Raw genomic sequence first — 20,401 nt, 5'->3', positions numbered from 1 at the left:
TTTATTTCTTCTTCATATTTGAAGGATAGCTTTGATGGGTATAGTATTCGTGGCTGAAAGTTCCTCTCTTTCAGGACTTTACATATTGGGGTCCGCTCTCTTCTAGCTTGTAGAGTTTCTGTTGAGAAATCGGATGATAATCTAATGGGCCTTCCTTTATATGTTGTATTCTTCTTTTCCCTGCTGCCTTGAGAATTTTTTCTTTGCCGTTGGTTTGTGCCAATTTCATTATGATATGCCTTGGAGTAGGTTTGTTGGGGTTAAGAAAACTCGGAGTTCTGTTTGCTTCTTGAATTTGAGGCTTTAGTTCTTTCCACAGGCTTGGGAAGTTCTCATCTATTATTTGTTTGAGTATGTTCTCCATTCCATTTTCTCTCTCTTCTCCCTCTGATATACCTATTATTCTTATGTTATTCTTTTTGATGGAGTCAGATAATTCCTGTAGGGCTATCTCATTTTTTTAAATTTTTGAGTCTCTTTCTTCTTCTCTCTGTTTGTGTTCTATTTCACTAATCCTACCTTCTATCTGGCCTGTTCTATTAGCTAAGCTAGTTACCTCATTTTTCAGCTTGTGTATTGAGTTTTTCTCTCTGTTTTATTTGTTTTTATAGTTTCAATTTCCTTGGAAATATATTCTTTGTGTTCAATGAGTTATTTTCTGAGCTCCCTAAATTGCCTTTCTGTGTTTTCGTGTATATCTCTGAGTATTTTTAGGATTTCTATTTTAAATTCTCTGTCGTTTAACTCCAAGGTTTCCAATATATTAAATTTTTCTCCATAGATTTTTCTTCATCTATCTGTGTTATCTCTCTTTCTTTTGTATCCACGATATTCGATTTTCTCTTCCTTAATGGCATCTGAGGGTGGTTTTGTTGATAGTATTAATGAGATTTAATAAAGAATAAAAAGTTAAAAAAATAAAAATAAAAAATCGAAGTTTTTAAAAAAAATAATTAAATAAAGAAAAATAAAATAAAATAAAAAATTAAAAAAAGGAAATTATTCCCCCCCTCCTTTTTTCCTCTCCTCTCCTCTCCCCTCTTTCTTGAGAAAATCTTGTAGTGAGCCCTGGCCGGTTGGCTCAGCGGTAGAGCGTCGGCCTAGCGTGCGGAGGACCCGGGTTCGATTCCCGGCCAGGGCACACAGGAGAAGCGCCCATTTGCTTCTCCACCCCTCTGCCGCACTTTCCTCTCTGTCTCTCTCTTCCCCTTCCGCAGCCAATGCTCCATTGGAGCAAAGATGGCCCGGGCGCTGGGGATGGCTCTGTGGCTTCTGCCTCAGGCGCTAGAGTGACTCTGGTCGCAACATGGTGACGCCCAGGATGGGCAGAGCATCGCCCCCTGGTGGGCAGAGCGTTCCCCTGGTGGGCGTGCCGGGTGGATCCCGGTCGGGCGCATGTGGGAGTCTGTCTGACTGTCTCTCCCTGTTTCCAGCTTCAGAAAAATGAAAAGAAAAAAAAAAAATCTTGTAGTGAACTGTGAGTTATATCGTACTAAATAGAACAAACAATGCCTGTACTGGAGGGCCTGAATTGGGGAGAAGTAATAAAGGGGCAAAAAGAAACCCAGAAAAAAAGGGGGTATGGACCCACAAAAAGCAAATAAGAAAAAAATTGGGGTCAAGAATAAAATGGTTTGCTTTTAGGTGTTGGTTGACTAAGAGTTATGATGAGAGGAGTAAGAGGGAAACAGGAAAATGGGGAGACAAATTAAAAAATTACTATTGTATTTAGTGGAACAAGAACTAGATAAAATGGAGAGCCAGGGATGGGAGTACTGCTAGTGAGTTAAAAAGGTGAAGTAAAAACCCCCCAAAATCCACAAACCTAAGTTTGAGTCCCAGATAAGATAATTTGTTCGTTATTGAGGTTTGAATGAGAGGAGACGTAAAGGAGAAAGGAAGAAACTAATATAGAGGGAGAAAAGAAAGAGAGAGAGAGAGAGAGAGAGAGAGAGAGAGAGAAAGAGGGAACCACTAAAAGAAGAAAAAAAAAAGAGGAGAGAGAGAGAGAGAGAGAGAGTTAGTTAAGGGTTTTGGAGTGCAACCCTCATAGAGAGAAAGGAAGAGGAAAGAAAAGATAATGGGAGCTGTAACACTTATGGGTAGTGTAGTTCATGAAGAGGAGAGAGTAAGACCGGCAGAGAGTTAAACGACCAAATTTGAGGAGGAAAAAAAGAAAAAAAAATCAAGAATGAAGATATGAGAAAGAAACGAACAAATATAATAAAATGGGATAGGTTATAAAGTCTGCGGATTATTCTTGATTTTGAGAGGTTATCTTCTTGCTTTTTCTTTTCTCTCCCTCTTCCTGGTCGGTGACTCTGTACCCTGGGTTCTGCCCCTTTGGCACGCTCAGGTAGAGTTTTGCAGTTGATAAGTCTCTATGGCGATGTCATGTATTGTGCTTCAGTCTCGTTGGCAGTCGAGGCTCCTTGGCATTTATAGGCTCCGACAGTGAGAGAGTCCGTGTTCCTGGAGCCTCTCTCCTAGTCTTTCCTTCCTCAATTAGTAGCCTGATAATCCAGGTATGGGGTTGCTGCTGCCTCTGCCTGGATAGTTAGAGGCTCAAAGAGCTGGCCACTCCCTACTCTATTCCCACTCAGCACAGGGCTCTGGGTAAGGCTCAGTCAGTCAGAGCTGTTAGCATAATCAGGCGGGGCTTCCGCTCACTCAAAGACCTCTGGCTCTGCCACTCTGTCCGGTAACACAGGTGGGCACCCACTCCTGGGGTGCTTAGAAGAAATTCTCGCTCACTATCTGCACGCGCAGACCAGGATATCATGCCGGAAGTCTCACCCTCTGAGTGAAACCCCTCCCACATGGAAAAGTTGCAGCATTGGAATTGGCTCTTGCTCCCTCCCTGTGCGTGGCTCCCTCAGGGCACTGGGGCAGCTCGAGATTTCGCTTTTGGCCCACACAAAGGCCCCTGACTCTGCCCCTCTGTGGGATAACATGGGCTCCCACTCCTGAGGTGCTGGGAGGAATCTCTTGCCCTCTCTCCGTGCACACTGACCTGGATATCAAAACAGCCACCTCACCCTCTGAGTGAAACCCCTCCCGCATGGAAAAATTGCAGCGTTGGAATTGGCTCTCACTCCCTCCCTGTGCACGGCTCCCTCAGGGCGCTGGGGCTGCCTGGAGATTCCACTTTTGGCCCACACAAAGGCCTCTGCCTCTGCCTCTCTGTGGGATAACACGGGCACCCACTGCTGAGGCACTCGGAGGAATGTCTCGCCCACTATCTGCACATGCCGACCAGGAGATCGGGGAAAATGGCTGCCCCACTTGTCTTTCTTTGTCTGGGTTTGGCGCGAGTCTTAGCTTGTATTGCCCGGGTTGCTACAGGAACAGTTTTTCCTCTGCTTGGATCTCCGTGTTACAGCCTGGTTCGGCCGTTTGTGCCGCGGCCTGAATCTATTCACCCCCTTTACCCGCCTCAGTTTCTATATTCTCAGTTCCCAGTGAAAGCCGCCCTGTTAAGGTTAGTGAGGAAAGCGGAGCATTTCTTACTCCCTATTTCCTTCGGGGTTTGATTATATATTTAGCCAATTTTTCACTCGACCATACCTTTGGGTGTATTGTGAAACATCTGGAGGCTCCAAGGATAGGTTTTTCTGTTTCTAGTTGAAGATCTTGTTGAGTTTTGGGGGAGATTTATCCGTATCACTTCCTACCGCGCCATTACGCTGACGTCATCTCCCCCTTTCTTTCTTTTGCTTTGTCTAAGCCCTTCTTCAGACTATCTCTCAGTGTGAAATACCTACCTTTCCCTCATCAAGACCATACTTAAGTGCTAAACACTTAAGTTCCTTCTCCCATTGTTTTCCCATAACCTTATTTGTCAGTGATCAGGAACAATTGAATAGTGATTCCTGTTCTTGCCTTGTGAAAAGAAGGAGCCCAAAGGAGCTTCAAAGTGATGGGCACATCTGTTATAGTTTAGAAATCAATGGGCATCTCATCTCCCCTGGTAGAAGTGTTTCCACTTTGTCTACCAGGACTTTTCTATCTGCAGGTCCCAGAGTTCAGGAAATTAGAAGCTTGTTTTCCCCAAATGTTCACATAAAATGAATGTTATTGGGGCTACTCATGCCCCAATGTCTTTTGGTTTCTGGGCTCATGGACTTTATTTTATTTTATTGGGGGCCTACTAGTGTATAAAGGTCCTTCTTTGATTTAAAGTGAATACTGTGTTCTGGAGGATATTGTAGAGTCCTATTGTGGTAAAAGTAATGTCTTTCAACTGGCACTTCACTTAAGCCTTTAGCAGGTCATTTCAATGTTCTAAAAGGTCTGCAGTTCTGGGTGACACAGGCTATAATATAAGTAGTGCATTCCATGGCTGTGTCCTAATACCACACCTTTTTTTGCTGCGAGTGGGTTTTCTAGGTGCATGTAGTGGGATCCTATGCTGATTGTTTATACACTCTGGAATCCTTCAGATAACAGTGTTGACTGGAGTCCTGCAGGCGGAAAAGGAAAATCCATACCTGGAATTGTCTATTTCTGTCAGAATAAATAGTTGTTTCTTCCAGGTGGAAAGGAATCCAATAGAGTCATCTTACTACCAAGTGGTTTTTTGGTTGTCTCAAAAGATAGTGTCATATCAGGGACAGCGTTATTGCTGGCAGGGTGGGTATTTGGTGACAGCAATAGCTCGTCAGCCTTGGTAAGTAGGAGTCCACACTGTTGAGCTGATGCTTGTCCCTCCTCCATGCCACCATGGCCACTTTGCTCCTTTTCCTCTTGTGACAGTCCTGGTGAGGCCGATGACAGAGGGGAACTGACTTCTGCTGGCTAAGACATTATTTTCTTCTCAGTTGTTTAATACCTCTTTAGTTGGGGGTTCTTTCCTGGTGTTAACATGCAAAATAAAAACTCGTTACTTCCTGGCCACCCCTATACATCCAGTCACCTGCTTCTACTCCAGATCTCCTTGTGCCCAATCTTCCAATCTTTGGCTCTTACAGATAATCCATTTATTCCAGACCACAAACGCTAACTGAATCTACCCTTAGGTCACTTCTTTTCTCAAAAAAGTAGAATGTCCAGATGTACCATCTAAAGCTCTGCCTGTAAGAAAGGTTTTCCCTTACTACTAGACCACCCTGATTAGGCTCCAATGCAGCTTCCATCCTATTTAGTTTGAACGCACATACCAGAAATATTCATTTGTGAACCAGGGTCAGGGTTTTGTCTGTTGGGTCAGTTGGTTGTAATGGACACCCCATATAGCCATACAGCTGTAAGTGTGAGCTAAGGGAGAGGCACTAGTGCAACAGTAGACAGATACAAGCAAGATTTGGGCTCTTGTTTATGCAGATTGCTTGTACCATCTGGTCTTGCTCATGCTAAATCCCAGATGGACCACTTCCTTCTTATAGTGGATTGTATAAGGCTTTCTGACCTTATAACTTGATGGGTTTGACAGATCCAGATCATGATGAGTGATTCTGGCTTCATGGTCACTTGATGACCCAAGGCCAGGAGCTGTCTCTATGAGGACCATGCAACATGCCAGGAATCATATTTCAAAAAGTGCAAAATTTTCTGCTGCAGTGCATAGCCTTGATTCAGTATTTCAAGGGTCTGTATGGTGTGATTGTCCCACTGACATTTGCATCTTTTCCTACCATAGCCACCTCAGTACATAGATTCTGCAGGATTCTAGGGCCAATTAATAGGGACCCCATTCAAACCTGAGACTCTTTTTCATTGCTTAGCATATGGGTTGGAATAATATTCCCAAATATGGAATATGCTGCCTCTAGAATCTGAAAAGGCCTGCTAGGTATTGTGGTACCTTCTTTGTGTCAGGATGTACAATTTACAACAACTTGACTTTAGTTTAGATGGGATAGCCTAGTATGCCCTGAACCCTAGACCTCTAACAATTTTACTGATGTGGCAAAACCTGAATCATTACCTTATGTCCTCTGGGGCATCATTATGTGAATTGGAAAAAACCCCAATCTCTCTCATCTTGTGTTTCTCCTGTGTCTCCTTTACTATTCACACAAAACATTGACAATACTCTGGTCACCAAAAATATGGGTGGTTTTCCCCACATCACACAATTCTCATGACACCACTGGGTGTCCTACAATTTAACTCAATCATTACATTATCTACCTGTGGTGGTAGTGTCAGATCCCACAGGTTAAGGTCTCACTCTCACAAGAATGGTCCCAGCCCACTTCAGATGCCAATCACAAATAATAGGTCCCCAGATTACCCCCAACTTCTGACTTGGCTACAAATCAGAGGTATTTTTTACCCCTCCTTGGGTTTGATTAATCTGCTAAAGTGGCTCACAGAACTCTGGGAAAAACTTACATTTACCAGTTTATTAACAGATATGATAAAGGATACTGATGATCAACCAGATGAAGACATACACAGGGCAAAGTCTGGGAGAGTCATAAGCATAGAGCTTCTGTGCTCGTGGAGTAGAGGTGCTTCATCCTCCTGGTAGGTGGATGTGCTCACCTACCCGAAGCTCTTCTAACCCCCTACTTCCGGGATTTTAATGAGGCTTTCTCATGTAGGCATGATCAATTGCTAATTCTGTTTCCAGGCTTTCTCTGGAAGATGGAAAAATTCAAAGCTTCTAATCATAGCTTGGTATTTCTGGTGATGAGCCTCCATCCACAAACTCACCAGAGTCACCGCATTAGAACAAAAGATACTCCTAGTGCTCTTATCTTGTAGGAAATTACAAGGGTTTTAGAAACTCTGTGCCAGAAATTGAGGGCAGATATATATATATTTTTCCACCCCGTTATCTTATATCATGCTAGCATCTTCTTGTTCATTCAATAGAATTGACATGATGCCATTGGTACACTGGATCAATGTGATAGTCTTTGGATGTTCAGATGCTCATGATTACTTTAGATTCTATCATGTTGAGTTTTTAATAGACTACTATAATTCTTCAGAATTCTAATTTCTGTTGTATACAGATTGGGAAAGTAAAGGGAGATATGATGGGAATAACCACTTCTGCATCTTTAGTTCTTTAAGAGTGGCACTAATTTCTTCCTCTTCAAATATATATGAAAAGTAGGTGGGCCATAAAAACGAGACTAAGACATTGATAAGAGTGTGGTGGTTACAGGGGGGGAGGGAGAGGAAAAGGGGGAGGGGGAGGAGCACAAAGAAAACTAGATAGAAGGTGACGGAGGACGATCTGACTTTGGGTGATGGGTATGCAACATAATTGATTGACAAGATAACCTGAACATGTTTTCTTTGAATATATGTACCCTGATATATTGATGTCATCCTAGTAAAATTAATAAAAAAAGAAATAAAAAATATATATTTATATTTAAATTTATTGAAGTGACATTGGTTAATATGATGTGTATTTTAAATTTAGTTTCTTTGCTTCAACAGGGAGGGGTCTAGGTTAGATCAGTAGCTTCTACTTGGCTTTCAAGGATATGATTACTTTTAACCCATAGGCCAGTGACCCAATATGGAGATTGGACCAATTTTGTTTATTCATATTATACTTTTGAAGATAATGGAAAGGACCACCATGTGGTCTAAGAGGGTGCCATGGTGGCTGTTCAGCATGAGGCTTACAGGAGGGCAGCGCAGGTATCAGGGTTTGGCTAAATGATCCCATGAGCAGAGAAGATGGCTGGACAGGACAGAGCCTCCCACAAACCACACTGATTCTGGGCTGTGTTGTTGTTTATATTCGGTAAACTCAAGCTCTCTTGCTTTATGTCTTACCACCAAGGTTGCAGTTTTCCTCCAATCATTGCCCATGGACATTATAAAAAAATTTCAAACGGTTTTTTCCAAGATGTGGAAGTTAAATATGAGTGTGACAGAGGCTATGCCCTGATCGGAAGGGCCACTCTCTCCTGCAGTAATTCGCGCTGGTCAGCCCCAGCCCCTCAGTGTAAAGGTAACTCCAGCTCATGGCTAAGTGGGTGGAACTGTCATAAAGGGATTGAGAATAAGGTTTCTTTCCAGCCAGAGGCAGGACAAAAATGTTTGTTTTGACTTGATTTATTTTAAATAATTACTATATTCAAATGGTACCCAAAGCAAAAAGTACAAGGGGCACACAGGAACATTAATCTCTCTTACTTCTTTCTCCAAGTTAAAAAATTCAGCCTCCTTGGGTAACAGTCTACAGGTGGTGCATTTTCTCTGAGTGTGGCTGTGGCCTGTGGTGAAATTTTCATGGGAAGTTGCTCTGGCATGAAGATAGGCTCTTGTGAGCTAATTCCAATCACCAGGAAGTAACAGGCATTTCCATCAGACCACGTGCAGGGCACCACCTGCCCATGGTGCAGGCATGCTGGGGGGACTCCCAGTTTGCCAACCTGTCATGGGGACAGGAGGAGTCAAGATCAGGTCTGGTTTTTGCATTCAGACAGGTTTAATATCACTTTGCCATCAACAACTTCAGGAATTATTTGCCACCATTGTCTCCATCGCACACAGGATGACAATAGGAAAGACAGAAAATTTTAGCCCTAGTGTCTTGTGAGGATCATGATATGAAGGATAGTTGCTTTGACAGCTGAGAATTTGGGGTCATGTGCATTTTTTATACCTTGTCATGTTATTTAAACAGGTTATATCTTTGAACAAGTTTTTTAACCTCTCTGTGTTTTATTTTCTCCTTGATGAAATGGAAATAATAACAGTGCTCACTTCATAGAACGGAGTGAGATTTAAAGGTGATAATTAATCAAATACTTAACCCTGAAAGTTGATATGAACCAATGCTCAATAAAAATAATAACTAATATTATTACTATCAAAATGAAAGAAAGCTAAAACAGTTTGGAGTATCTATATGTAATTCAGCTTTATAATTCTAGCCTGTTATCATGTCTTTTTCTTAGATTTACAGATTGCTTATCTGTGCTTCTTTTTGTAGCTCTGTGTCAGAAACCAGAGATAGAACATGGAACGCTATTTATGGATAAGGATCAGTTTGTTGAATCTGATACTGTCACCATTCAGTGTGACTCTGGCTATGGCGTGGTCGGTTCCCAAAATATCACCTGCTTGGGAAACAGTGGCTGGAACCCAGAGGTGCCCAAGTGTGAGTGGGTAAGTGGAACACTTTAAAGAAGTTCATGTGTTAACAAACCTTAAAAATGGTGCACCCCAAAGCACTGTCCAAGCCAGGAAAGGCAAGATCTGACTTGCCAGGATTCAATTATTATTATTATTATTTTAATTCAGTCAGAGGAGGGGAGATAGAGACAAACTCCAACATGCACCTGGTCTGGGATCCACCAGGCAAGCCCACTAGGGGGTGATGCTGTGCCCATTTGGGGTGTTGCTTTGTTGCTCAGCATCCGAACTCTTCTTAGTGCCTGAGGCAGAGATAATGGAGACATCCTTAGTGCCTGCAGCCAACTTGCTCCAACTGAGCTATAGCTGCAAGAGAGAAAGAGAGAGAGAGAGAGAGAGAGAGAGAGAGAAGCAAGAGGGGGAGGGGTGGCAAAGCTGATGGTCACTTCTCCCATGTGTCCTGACTGGGAATTAAACCCAGAACATGCACACGTCAGGCCAATGCTCTACCACTTAGCCATCCAGCCAGGGGCCAAGACTTACTTCTGAGTCATTCAAAAGAACTTTCTTGTTTTCCCTCGAAACACTCTGATCAGTTAGGTTGTTAAGTTTTCTTGCTCTCACTTGAGAACAGGAAATACTAAGCCCTTTAAGGAGAGGAGGGTCTCAGAGACCTGGGAGGACTAACTCCTAACTTTTCTTTTCTAGACTATATGATACACTCTGTTCTACTTCTGAATGGTTAGCCAAAATAGCCTCTGGTCCCCACAGAGGCCTCTGGGAAGCTGTCCGGAGCAGATCCATATCTCCCTGGGGGAGAGTCTGATGGGGCCTGAGGTGTTTTCTGGCTTTTCTGCTCAGCTATCAATCTTGGGCTTGGTCTTGGACCTGACCCTGTAGTCCCGCCATTGTCGTGATCTGGAGTTCTAGAAACCTGTCAGCCATACTCATCACCTGTATCTCTTTTAGGAGACCCCTCAAGGCTGTGAGCAGGTCCTAGCAGGCAGAAGACTCATGCAGTGTCTCCCAAGACCGGAGGATGTGAAAATGGCCCTGGAGTTGTATAAATTGTCTTTGGAAATCGAACTCTTGGAACTACAGAGAGACGAGAGGAAATCCACTGTGGAACAGTCACTAATTTTTCCATGAAGAGGGAGAGCAAGGTGTCTTGCTGCCTTCCATTCAATGTGGGTCACTTTACTTTAGTAACTCTACCATCCTTTTGGCACCAAAATTCACTGTAATAAATATCTAGAAAGGGTAATTTGCTAATGTTTTTACTAGTGCTTTGAGATTATAGAATTATTGATCATGTTGTGGTTCACATTTTCACTTTTTTTGGATATAAAGTGCACTTTTTTTCATTAAAAACTTACTTATCAAGCACAATTTTGTCTTTGTTGTCATTAGGACTCCTTGAAAGGAGGTCTGTAAACCCAGTACACAAAGTTAATACATTAATTTTATTGTACGGGCCTTGAATATGGACTTGGATTCACATCAGTTATGTTTCCTGGATTGCCTTTACTCCACAGTTCCCCATGTGCCAATCACTCAGGTCCCCCGGATTTACATTCAATGTCAACACAAGCCCAAAACTTTGTCCATTCTCTCCTATTTGAAGGGAGTTGTACCCTTGTCTAAACCCCCGTGCACTTGGTCTCTGACTCACTAAGGTACCTGGTATCTTTTGCCTTACACAAAGGGAATTTACGATGTGTCTGACCCACTTATTTCATCTTCAGAGAACAAACTTGGAATGACTGATAAGTTTGAGGCCTGCATGGCAGCGCCTGTATTTTCCCAAGTCCTCCCTCTGATCTGGTTCTCATTTTTTCGTTTTCTAAAAAAAATATTTTATTTAGTTTTAGAGAGAGAGAGAGAGAAAGAGAGAGAGAAAGGGGGAGGAGCAGGAAGCATCAACTTGTAGTCACTTCTGGTATGTGCCTTGACTGGGCAAGCCTGGATTTCAAACCAGTGACCTCAGCGTTTCAGGTCGATGCTTTATCCACTGCACCACCACAGGTCAGAACTCATTTTTTTTCAATAGAAGAGTAAAAAGCCCTGAGCAACTATCCCACACATGAGGAGAAACCCACTACCAATCACCTTTATATCTCAGGATATTTTGATATTTTGGAAGCTCTATTTCTTCTACTCAATACTTCCTCCAACTTTGCTTCTTCTGAAATCTAGCTTTTTCATTTATATCCCAGATTCTTTGGTTATCTCACCTCTTTTGTACACAGAACTCTATGGGGGTATTGACTTCTTTTGTTTAATTACCCCAAATATACTGCTATGGTATATAGCAGGGTTTCACTGTGTTATAGAAGTCACAGAGGGGCTTGAACTTTTAGAGAAACCTGTTTAAAATAAAAGGTTTCTATTCATGGTCTTAAAAGCTATAACCTGTTCCTGCTACTGGACATTCCCTGTGGTCCTTTCTCCCCGGTTTCTTTGGCTTTATATTCTAATCGTTTGGTTGAAATTTTCAATTATTTTAAGAACATTTTATAACATTTTTCAAAAGGTTTTCTTTTTCTTTTCTTTCTTGTTTTTTTTTTATAGAGACAGAGAGAGAGTCAGAGAGAGGAATAGACAGGGACAGACAGACAGGAACGGAGAGATGAGAAGCATTAATCATTAGTTTTTCGTTGTGCATTGCGACACCTTAGTTGTTCATTGATTGCTTTCTCATATGTGCCTTGACCATGGGCCTTCAGCAGACCGAGTTACCCCTTGCTTGAGCCAGCGACCTTGGGTCCAAGCTGGTGAGCTTTTGCTCAAACCAGATGAGCCCATGCTCAAGCTGGCAACCTCAGGGTCTCGAATCTGGGTCCTCAGCATCCCAGTCTGATGCTCTATCCATTGCGCCACCACCTGGTCAGGCTTCTTTTCTTTTTTAAAAAATAGTATTCTGTTCTTTTGACCTAGATTAACTCTTGTCTCCATGGAGCTATTTGCTAATAATCGTTGGTTAGTTGTTCTTTTTTAAGAATGAGGACTGAGTAATCTTATTTAAGGTTCTGTGTAGATGAACAAATTTTGCTGACAGTAGGCTTACCGCAGTGTGTAGAACAATAAGCCTTTTTAAATTAAAGTGTGGTTACCTGACCAGGCTGTAGAGCAGAGGACAGAGTGTCACCTGGGATGCAGAGGACCCAGGTGAAACCCTAGGGTTGCTGGCCTGAGCGCAGGCTCACTAGCTTGAGCATGGGCTCACCAGCTTGAGTGTGGGGTTATAGACATGACCCCATGGTCACTGGCTTCAGCCCAAAGGTTGCTGGCTTGAACAAGGGGTCACTGGCTCAACTGAAACTGCCCTGTCAAGGCACATATGAGAAGCAATCAGTGAACAACTAAGGTGCCACAATTATGAATTGATGCTTTTCATCTCTCTCCTTTCCTGTTTATCTATCCCTTTCTCTTGCTCTCTCAGAAAAAAAAATTAAAATGTGGTTATAATAGAGACTGCTAATTGTTTTCCTATATTAACCCCATTTTTCTAGTAAGGGCCCACTTCCACTATTTAAATACAAACAGGACACATGACTCCTCAGCTGGTGCTTCCCTTAGAGCAACCTCCCAATGGATGCAATTTCCTGATCACATTCTTAAAAAGGAAGCTGTTTGCTCTCCATTTGCTCTTTCCATATGTTAAGGGCTGAACTGCTGACAGAGTGCGGGTGAGCCAACTGTTGCCATGCTGAGAAGAGCACCCCACAGGATGTTGAAGCAATAAAGAGGAAAGGACCTGGTCCCTGGTTGACAATGTTGGGCAGAGCTGCTGACCATCCTAAATGCCCTAATGCCCTTTTTTTCCATGAAAGCAAAAACATTCTACCTGGTTTGAGTCATTGAGTTTTCAGGTGTCCTGTCTTTCAGAGTGGGAACTGTCCAAATATTAGTGGTTGTTAGTGTCTTCTCTCTTGCTATTCAGTTTGTTTCTCTATAGAAAGGTCTTCTAGTCTTCTGACCGCTAAATGGCAACTTGAATTCCTACCATGCAAGATGAGACTAGTGCTGCTATATTCTCTTTGAATTCTGTTTTCTCCCTCTAGTCCTTCACCTGTTTCCACCCCCACATTACTTTTGCACTGTTAGCACTGAGCGAGCTTTCATTCTTTTCTGAAGGTATTGCATTCACTTGTAAGGATACTTGCCTTGTATCCTTACAAGGCATTTGCATTCACTTCTTTTTTTAAGTGAGATGGTTTTACCTTCCAATACGACTAATTTGTCTTCATATTCCCTTCAGGAGTTTGTTCACAGTGATGCCAAATAATTATACCATGAGTAAAAAAATGTATCAAGTTATATGAAGTGTTAATTTGGTGTTAAAATTTAGTTCAGTTTAAGAGAACCACAAAACCTCTAGTACCAACATTCTCTGACCACAGAAAAATGAAACAAAAAAAATTCTATTGATAGGTTGCCTAACCAGTAATGTTACAATAGATAGAACATCAATTTGAGATGCTGAGGCCCCAGGTTCAAAACCCCGAAGTTGCCAGCTTGAGTGCGGGTTCATCTGGCTTGAACACAGGTTTGTTGGCTTGAGTGCTGGGTCGCGGGCTTGAGTGTTGGATTGTTGGCATGATCTCATGGTTGCTGGCTTAAGTCCAAGGTTGCTGGCTTGAGCAAGGGGTCACTGGCTTGGCTTGAGTCCCCTGGTCAAGGTACATATGAAAAGCAATCAATAAACAACTAAAGTGATGCAACTATGCATTGATGTTTCTAATTTCTCTCCCTTCTACCCTCCCTCCTTCTCTCTCTCTCTCAAACTACCCCACAAAAAAACCCTAATTTTAGATTTAATAATCACAAGTAGAACAAAATTGGTAAACTAGAGGCTTTGCCATAAAAATGTAACTAATGAGATTCTAATGATCATTTTGCCATTTTGTATTTATGGGAGCAAAATGAGGGACGTGTTATTTTCTAAAATTCCTCTGAATTTAGGAATTACAGTTTCTAATTCTATTTTTTACCAATTTTTGGCAAATAATCAGCTGATATTGATAATACAGGGTAAACCTATCTGCAGATTTAAAAATATGACAAAGTCTCCTGTACTCAAAATGTATTTAAATACTCTGAACAGATTAATGTAATTTTAAAAATTCATTTCTAAAAAAATATTTTTTCTTAGAAGCTGTACATGTCATCTAATTCAATACCAAGTAGAAGCTTGAGTATTACAAGTTTTAAATTATATTTATTTTTAATGTACATCAAAATACCAGATGTGCAGTTATCAATCTGGGTTCAACCAGGAGATAGAAACCACACAAGGATTTAAGGAGGGGAAGTTTAACATTAAAAAATGATTCAACTCTGAGCCCTGGCCAGTTTGCTCAGTGGTAAAGCATTGGCCCGGCGTGTGGAAGTCCTGGGTTCGATTCCCGGCCAGGGCACACAGGAGAAGCGCCCATCTGCTTCTCTACCCTTTCCTCTCCTTTCTCTCTATCTCTCTCTTCCCCTCCCGCAGCCAAGGCTTCATTGGAGCAAAGTTTTCCTGGGCGTTGAGGATAGTTCCATGGCCTCCACCTCAGGCTCCGGTTGTGAGGGAGCAACACCCCAGAAAGGCAGAGCATCGCCCCCTGGTGGGCATACCTGGTGGACATGACAGGTGTGTGCATGTGGGAGTCTGTCTCTCTGCCTCCCTGCTTCTCACTTCAGAAAATATAAGAAAGCTTTAGGTGGTTTCCTAGAGTAGAGGATAGGTACTCAAAGAAGGACAAACTTCAGCTTTGCAGAGCTGGGGTTTAGATCTCATTATAAAAGGTAAAATTGCAACCCATTAATGAGATGCCGGCAAAGTTCACTAGTTGCCTGGAGCAGAGCTGGTCTGCAGCAACCAACTCTCCACAATGCAGACAGAGCATGTGTGAGTTGTAGCTGGTGACTATGCATGTGGACCTGCAGCTGGCGTAGAAGCACTGGATCACTCAGTGTCTGAAGTGAGCATAGATGGTGGCCAGGTGCAGAGTGATCTGCGACCCCTATGATAAGCTTTCAAGGCAGAGATGGGACGCAGGCAAGAGGTAGTTGATGGCCAGGTGTACAGGCATGCAGATGGAATGCAATTTGAAGAGAGGCCTGGAATAGCACCTCCTGTCATAATAACCACAGGAAGGGGGTGGCCAGGCCAGTGCAGAGCTGCCAGGTTGCCTTAGACTGTGCATTTTGAGCACCTGGCTAGACAGAGTGTCAGTAGATAACCTCACACACTGCTAACCCACCAGAAGCAGCAGGATACTGAGGGAGAGTTCTTTCTTCCTGCCACATCTCTCTAGCACCCTCTATTGAGAAAATTTAGCATTATACTCACAATAAAGGAGAAATGCTTAAGGAATTGCAGTCTAATACACAGAGCTGTAATGGATGGTAAATTTCAAGCCAAAAGGCAATGCACTGAGAACTGGTGCAGCCTGTATAAACAAAGTTGCTAGAATAAAAATGCAAAGTCAGAAACATTCAAAGATTGTTTATAGTTAAACCTAAAGAGGAGACATGCTGGAAAAGCAACAACAAATGTATTAAAATTTAGCATGTAGTTATTTTGTTTGGATTTATTTTCTGTCAAAGAAAATATAGGAAATATAATTATATATTTCCTCTTCATTGATATAATCAAACATAGTTTTGAAAGAGGACCTTATTTGCTTTTATTAAAATAATATTAAAATAGAAAAATTGAAATCTATCTCATGGGATACAGTAAATAATTAATGGACAACACCTTTGCCATTTGCAAAGCTATTCTTCCATTAGCCAAATATGTTAGCCTTTTATAATAATTGAGTTGATATATTAAAACATTACTTGAGTTTGATGGTTTTGTAAGGAGTTAAGTTACTGATATCCAGGCACATGGTCACTAAAGCTCTATTTTGAAACAATGATAGATGGTGAAATACAGAAAAATGAGAAAGTAGCATCTGTGTCAGACTCATGGTTCCCTCATTTGTTGTATATGAGAAATCACCTGGGACATTGAAAAAATAATTCAGATCCTTGAAGCCATGCCAGAGGTATTTGACTAGGGAACAAAGCCTGGGAACTTGCATTTTTAAAAGCACAAGACATTTTGGCAGGAAACTGCTTCACCCAAGGTTGCAATCTCTTCCCTGGGGGCAGCTTATATCCTTTGATAGGCTGATACAGTGTTCAAAGGCCCTCCCCCTTTGACTTATTTCTGAACATCTTTGAAGGGCCATTTCAGTTTTAGAGTGCCCTGCACACCAGCTGAAGCTTCTGATGCAACTGTATACCAGCTCAGCATTTCCCTCGGCCCAGTCCTGGTCCCCTCATTTCTTTACGGATGTTGTTCCGGAGAGCACACACCATCTATTTCTCCACCCCCCCCCACTTCTTTCTCTCTCTTTCTCATTCTCTTTCCTCCCCTCCCACAGCCATGGCTCAAATGGTTAGAGCAATTTGGCCCTGGATGCTGAGGATGGCCCCATGGCTTTGCCTCATGCACTGAAATAGTTCAGTTGCCAAGCAACGAAGCAACAGTCCCAGGTGGGCAGGGGTCTGTAGGGGGTTTGCCAGGATCCTGGTCAGAATGCATGTGGGAGTCTGTCTCTGCTTCCCTGTCTCCTGCATCTCACTCAAAAAAAAAAAAAAAAAAAAGGCGCAAGTGATCCATTTGTGTTAGGCTAGGGTGTGTTTCAACTTACACCAAACTTTGGGTTATGTCACTATTGTAGGAATGGAACTGTGTTGTAACCCGAAGACCCCTTGTATATTTCTAGACTTATAGCCTTCCATTTCATGAACACAGTATATCACTCCATTTACTTAAGTTTTAAAAAATTTTGTCTTATTTTCTTTCAGCTATGTTTTGGAGTTTTCGGCTATCATGCACCATATAGAGATTGAATCATTTTAGAAACTTTTAGTTTGAAATAATTATTGATTCACAGAAAGTCACAATGATAGTACAGAGAAGTCTCATGTACCCTTCACCCAGTTTCTCCCAATGGATATATTGACATTTTAGAGAACTATAATGATATCAGTAACATCAGAAAATTGATATTGGCTCAAGTGTATGCATAGCTCCATGCTTTATTTTTTTTAAATCACAATGTAGATTTTTGTAAAACTACAGCAATCAAAGATACAGAATCATTTCATCAACACAAAGATTCCAGTTGATCCTTTTGTATTCACATTTATTCCTCTCCCCTGGCCCACCATCCCTAGCACTGGTAACTGGTAATCTGTTCCTTATTTCTATCATTTTGTTTCTTTGACAATGTTTTACAAATGGAATCTTAAAATGTGTGGTCTTTAAAAATGGCTTTTGCTAACCAGCATATTGCCCTTGAGGTAGTAGGATTCTTAAAATTTTACTTTCCAATTTTTCATTGCTAGAATTTAGTAATATAATTAATTTTAATATATTGATAATTTACATTGTGACCTTATTAAATTCTTTTATGAGTGCTAGCAAGTTTTCTATAAATTCTTTGGACTTTACCAAATAAACAATTATGTTGTGTGCTAATAAACAGAGTTTTGTTTCTTCCTTTCCAAACTATATGCCTTTTACTTATTTTTCTTACCTTATTGCACTGGATGAGAACTCCAATATTCCAGTATTTTAGTATGTTGCTGAATGGGAACCATCATTCAGTGCTATTGTTTGTAGATTTTTTATACATGTGTTTTCTCAGTTTGATAGCTCTCATTCCAAAGGTCAGAGAACTAATTAATATGAGAGCCTTACAAACTGCTATATACATGACTACCACAGAAACGACCATTTACTCGGTCTATAAACCCAGTGGATCACTGGGAGATAAACATGATTGTATGTCCCCTGTAGCTCCTGTTTTAACTGGTTTCATGAAGACACTTTCTGTTCCTGGGGCTCAAAAACAAGTCTCGAAAGTTTCTAGGGCACAATTACTTAAGTAAATTACTGGAGGTTTCTTTGGTGCACGACTTGAGAGTTACTCCCATTGAAATTTGTTGGGTGGTCTTGGCCAGTTGGCTCAGTGGATAGACTGTTGGTCCAGCATGTGGATGTCCTGAGTTTGATCCCCTGTCAGGGTACACATGAGAAACAACCATCTGCTTCTCTTCCTCACCCCCTTCTCTCTCTCTGTTTCTCTCTCGCAGCCAATGGCTCCATTGGTTTGCACGTCTGCTCCAGGCACTGAGGATAGCTCAATTGATTTGAGTCTCGGCCATAGACACAGGTTGCCAGGTGGATTCCAGTTCATAAATGCAGATCTGTCTCTCTATAGCACCTCTTTTCTCAAAAAGAAAAAAAAAAAAGAAACTTTCTGAGTGTGGTACCAACCTTTCTCATAATGATCTGTCATCACTTTTGGTCTGAGAACTGGTGAGAAAATTATCAAGAAAAAAAAGTTCTGGGCAAGAGATCATGACTCTCTATTGAAGTGGCTGACCTCAGTCTTTAGATGGTGTATTATTCTAAGATCTCTTTTGATTATATTTCAAATAATACATATGGTAGCTGACCCTAGTATAAGAAACACCATAGCTTATTAACCCTCTTCATATGTTCCTACAGGTCAGGATGTCCTCTCCCACACTGCATCCTAAACTTGCTGCCCTACATGTCTCACTCTTAAGGAGGCACTTGCTCTCAGGCTCAGCACTTGCACAAACCTGAGAATGAGTGTCTTTAATTTTGCCTTCTAGGCATATCTCTTGCTTCACCCTAGTCTTGGCCCTCCAAAATTTTGTAGGTTAAATGTTGCCATTTAACTCTGATTTCCTGGGATTCTCTTTTTTTTATAGAAAGGGAGAGAGAGAGAGAGAGAGAGAGAGAGAGAGAGAGGAAGGGAGAGAGATGAGAAGCATTAACTTGTAGTTGCATTACATTAGTTGTTCATTGACTGCTTCTCATATGTGCCTTGACCCGGGGGCTTCAGCTGAGCCAGTGACCCCTTGCTCAAGCCAGAAACCTTGGGCCCAAGCCAGTGACCTCTGGGCTCAAGCCAGAGACCATGAGATTATGTCAATGATCCTTCCCTCAAGCTGGCAACCCCACACTCAAGCTAGTGAGCCTGCATTCAAGTCAGATGAGCCCATGTTTATGCCGGTGACCTCAGGGTTTCTAATCTGGGATCTCAGCATCCCATGTAGACACTCTATCCAGTGTGCCACCACCAGTCAGACTCCCCTGAGATTTCATAAACCGCACTGCAGCCACATTCGATAATGGCATCTCCCCTATCATAAGCTGCAAAGAGCCAGTCACAATTGAGTTTCTCTGTAATATTGGTGCCTGTCACTAGTGCATTCCTCATTGCCTTGGTAGATGGTGCATCCTCAGGGTTCTCATGAAGAAAATAGCTGGTAGGTCTTCTGGTTTTATAAAATGGAACACACTGTCTACTTCTCTGAGCCTTGGATCACTTCCTTAGTCTGCCATGGCAGTACTGGCATTCTACACCATTTAACATTAATCGTAATTTTTATTAAGTTTCCAGAAGCATCACAGAAACATATCAAACCTGACTCTAGGTCACTTGACAGGGTATTAAATTCTGTGTTAAGAAACAGTGTCAGCCAGAGCAGTGGTGGTGCAGTGGTTAGAGTGTTCAACTGGGACACTGAGGTCCTGGGTTTAAAACCCCAAGGTTGTCAGCTTGAGTGCAGCTTCCTCCCAACCCTCTAAGAAAAAAAGAAGGAAAGAAAGAAAGAAAGAAAGAAAGAAAGAAAGAAAGAAAGAAAGAGAAAGAAAGAAAGAAAGAAAGAAAGAAAGAAAGAAAGAAAGAAAGAAAGAAAGAAAGAAAGAAAGAAAGAAAGAAAGAGTCATCTGACCTGTGGTGGTGCAGTGGATAAAGCACTGACCTGAAATGCTGAATCGCCAGTTTGAAACCCAGGCTTGCCCCGTCAAGGCACATACGAGAAGCAACTACTATGAGTTGATGCTTCCTGCTCCTACCCCCACTTCTCTCTCTGTCTCTCTCCTCTTTCTAAATATCAATAATTAAATCTTAAAAAGAAAAAGCAAAGAAAAGAAAAAGCAAAGAAAAGAAAAAGCAAAGAAAAGGTTGCCCATTGTGACAAACTCACTATTACCTGGTTTAAATATCCCCTCTTAGGTGTACTCTCCCAACTGCTAACACATGCTCAGCGGGTCCCACAGATCCTGCATATGAGTCCTCTTCTCCCATAGGAGACTCAGCACATTCTTAGTCAGCTCATGCTGAGGTTTAACTCCATTCAATCTCAGTTAATGCTGAGGTTGGTCTGACACATGAAAAAATGGAACAAGTCTTGAGGTGAGCAATTATGACCATATATATCTGACACTTTTGATTTCTTTGTATGGTCTTAAGTAATGGGT

At 41.8% G+C, this 20,401-nt stretch overlaps 1 protein-coding gene across 1 annotated transcript in view; it reads left to right on the top strand.

The window, feature by feature from the left end:
• The window catches only part of C4BPA (complement component 4 binding protein alpha), a 48,403-nt gene extending 37,960 nt beyond the window's left edge, over nucleotides 1-10,443 (top strand). The window contains exons 10-12 of the mRNA XM_066361869.1: nucleotides 7,754-7,924; nucleotides 8,912-9,087; nucleotides 10,024-10,443. Of these exons, the coding sequence (XP_066217966.1) occupies nucleotides 7,754-7,924; nucleotides 8,912-9,087; nucleotides 10,024-10,203 (527 nt within the window). The 3' untranslated portion in view covers nucleotides 10,204-10,443. The remainder of the gene's footprint in view (nucleotides 1-7,753; nucleotides 7,925-8,911; nucleotides 9,088-10,023) is intronic.
• Nucleotides 10,444-20,401: the final 9,958 nt, after the last annotated feature.

This window comes from Saccopteryx leptura, chromosome 2 (assembly GCF_036850995.1).
Source record: "Saccopteryx leptura isolate mSacLep1 chromosome 2, mSacLep1_pri_phased_curated, whole genome shotgun sequence".
NCBI lineage: Eukaryota > Metazoa > Chordata > Mammalia > Chiroptera > Emballonuridae > Saccopteryx > Saccopteryx leptura.
Note: the sequence above shows the minus strand (reverse complement) of the source record. Positions and strands in the feature narration are given on the sequence as shown.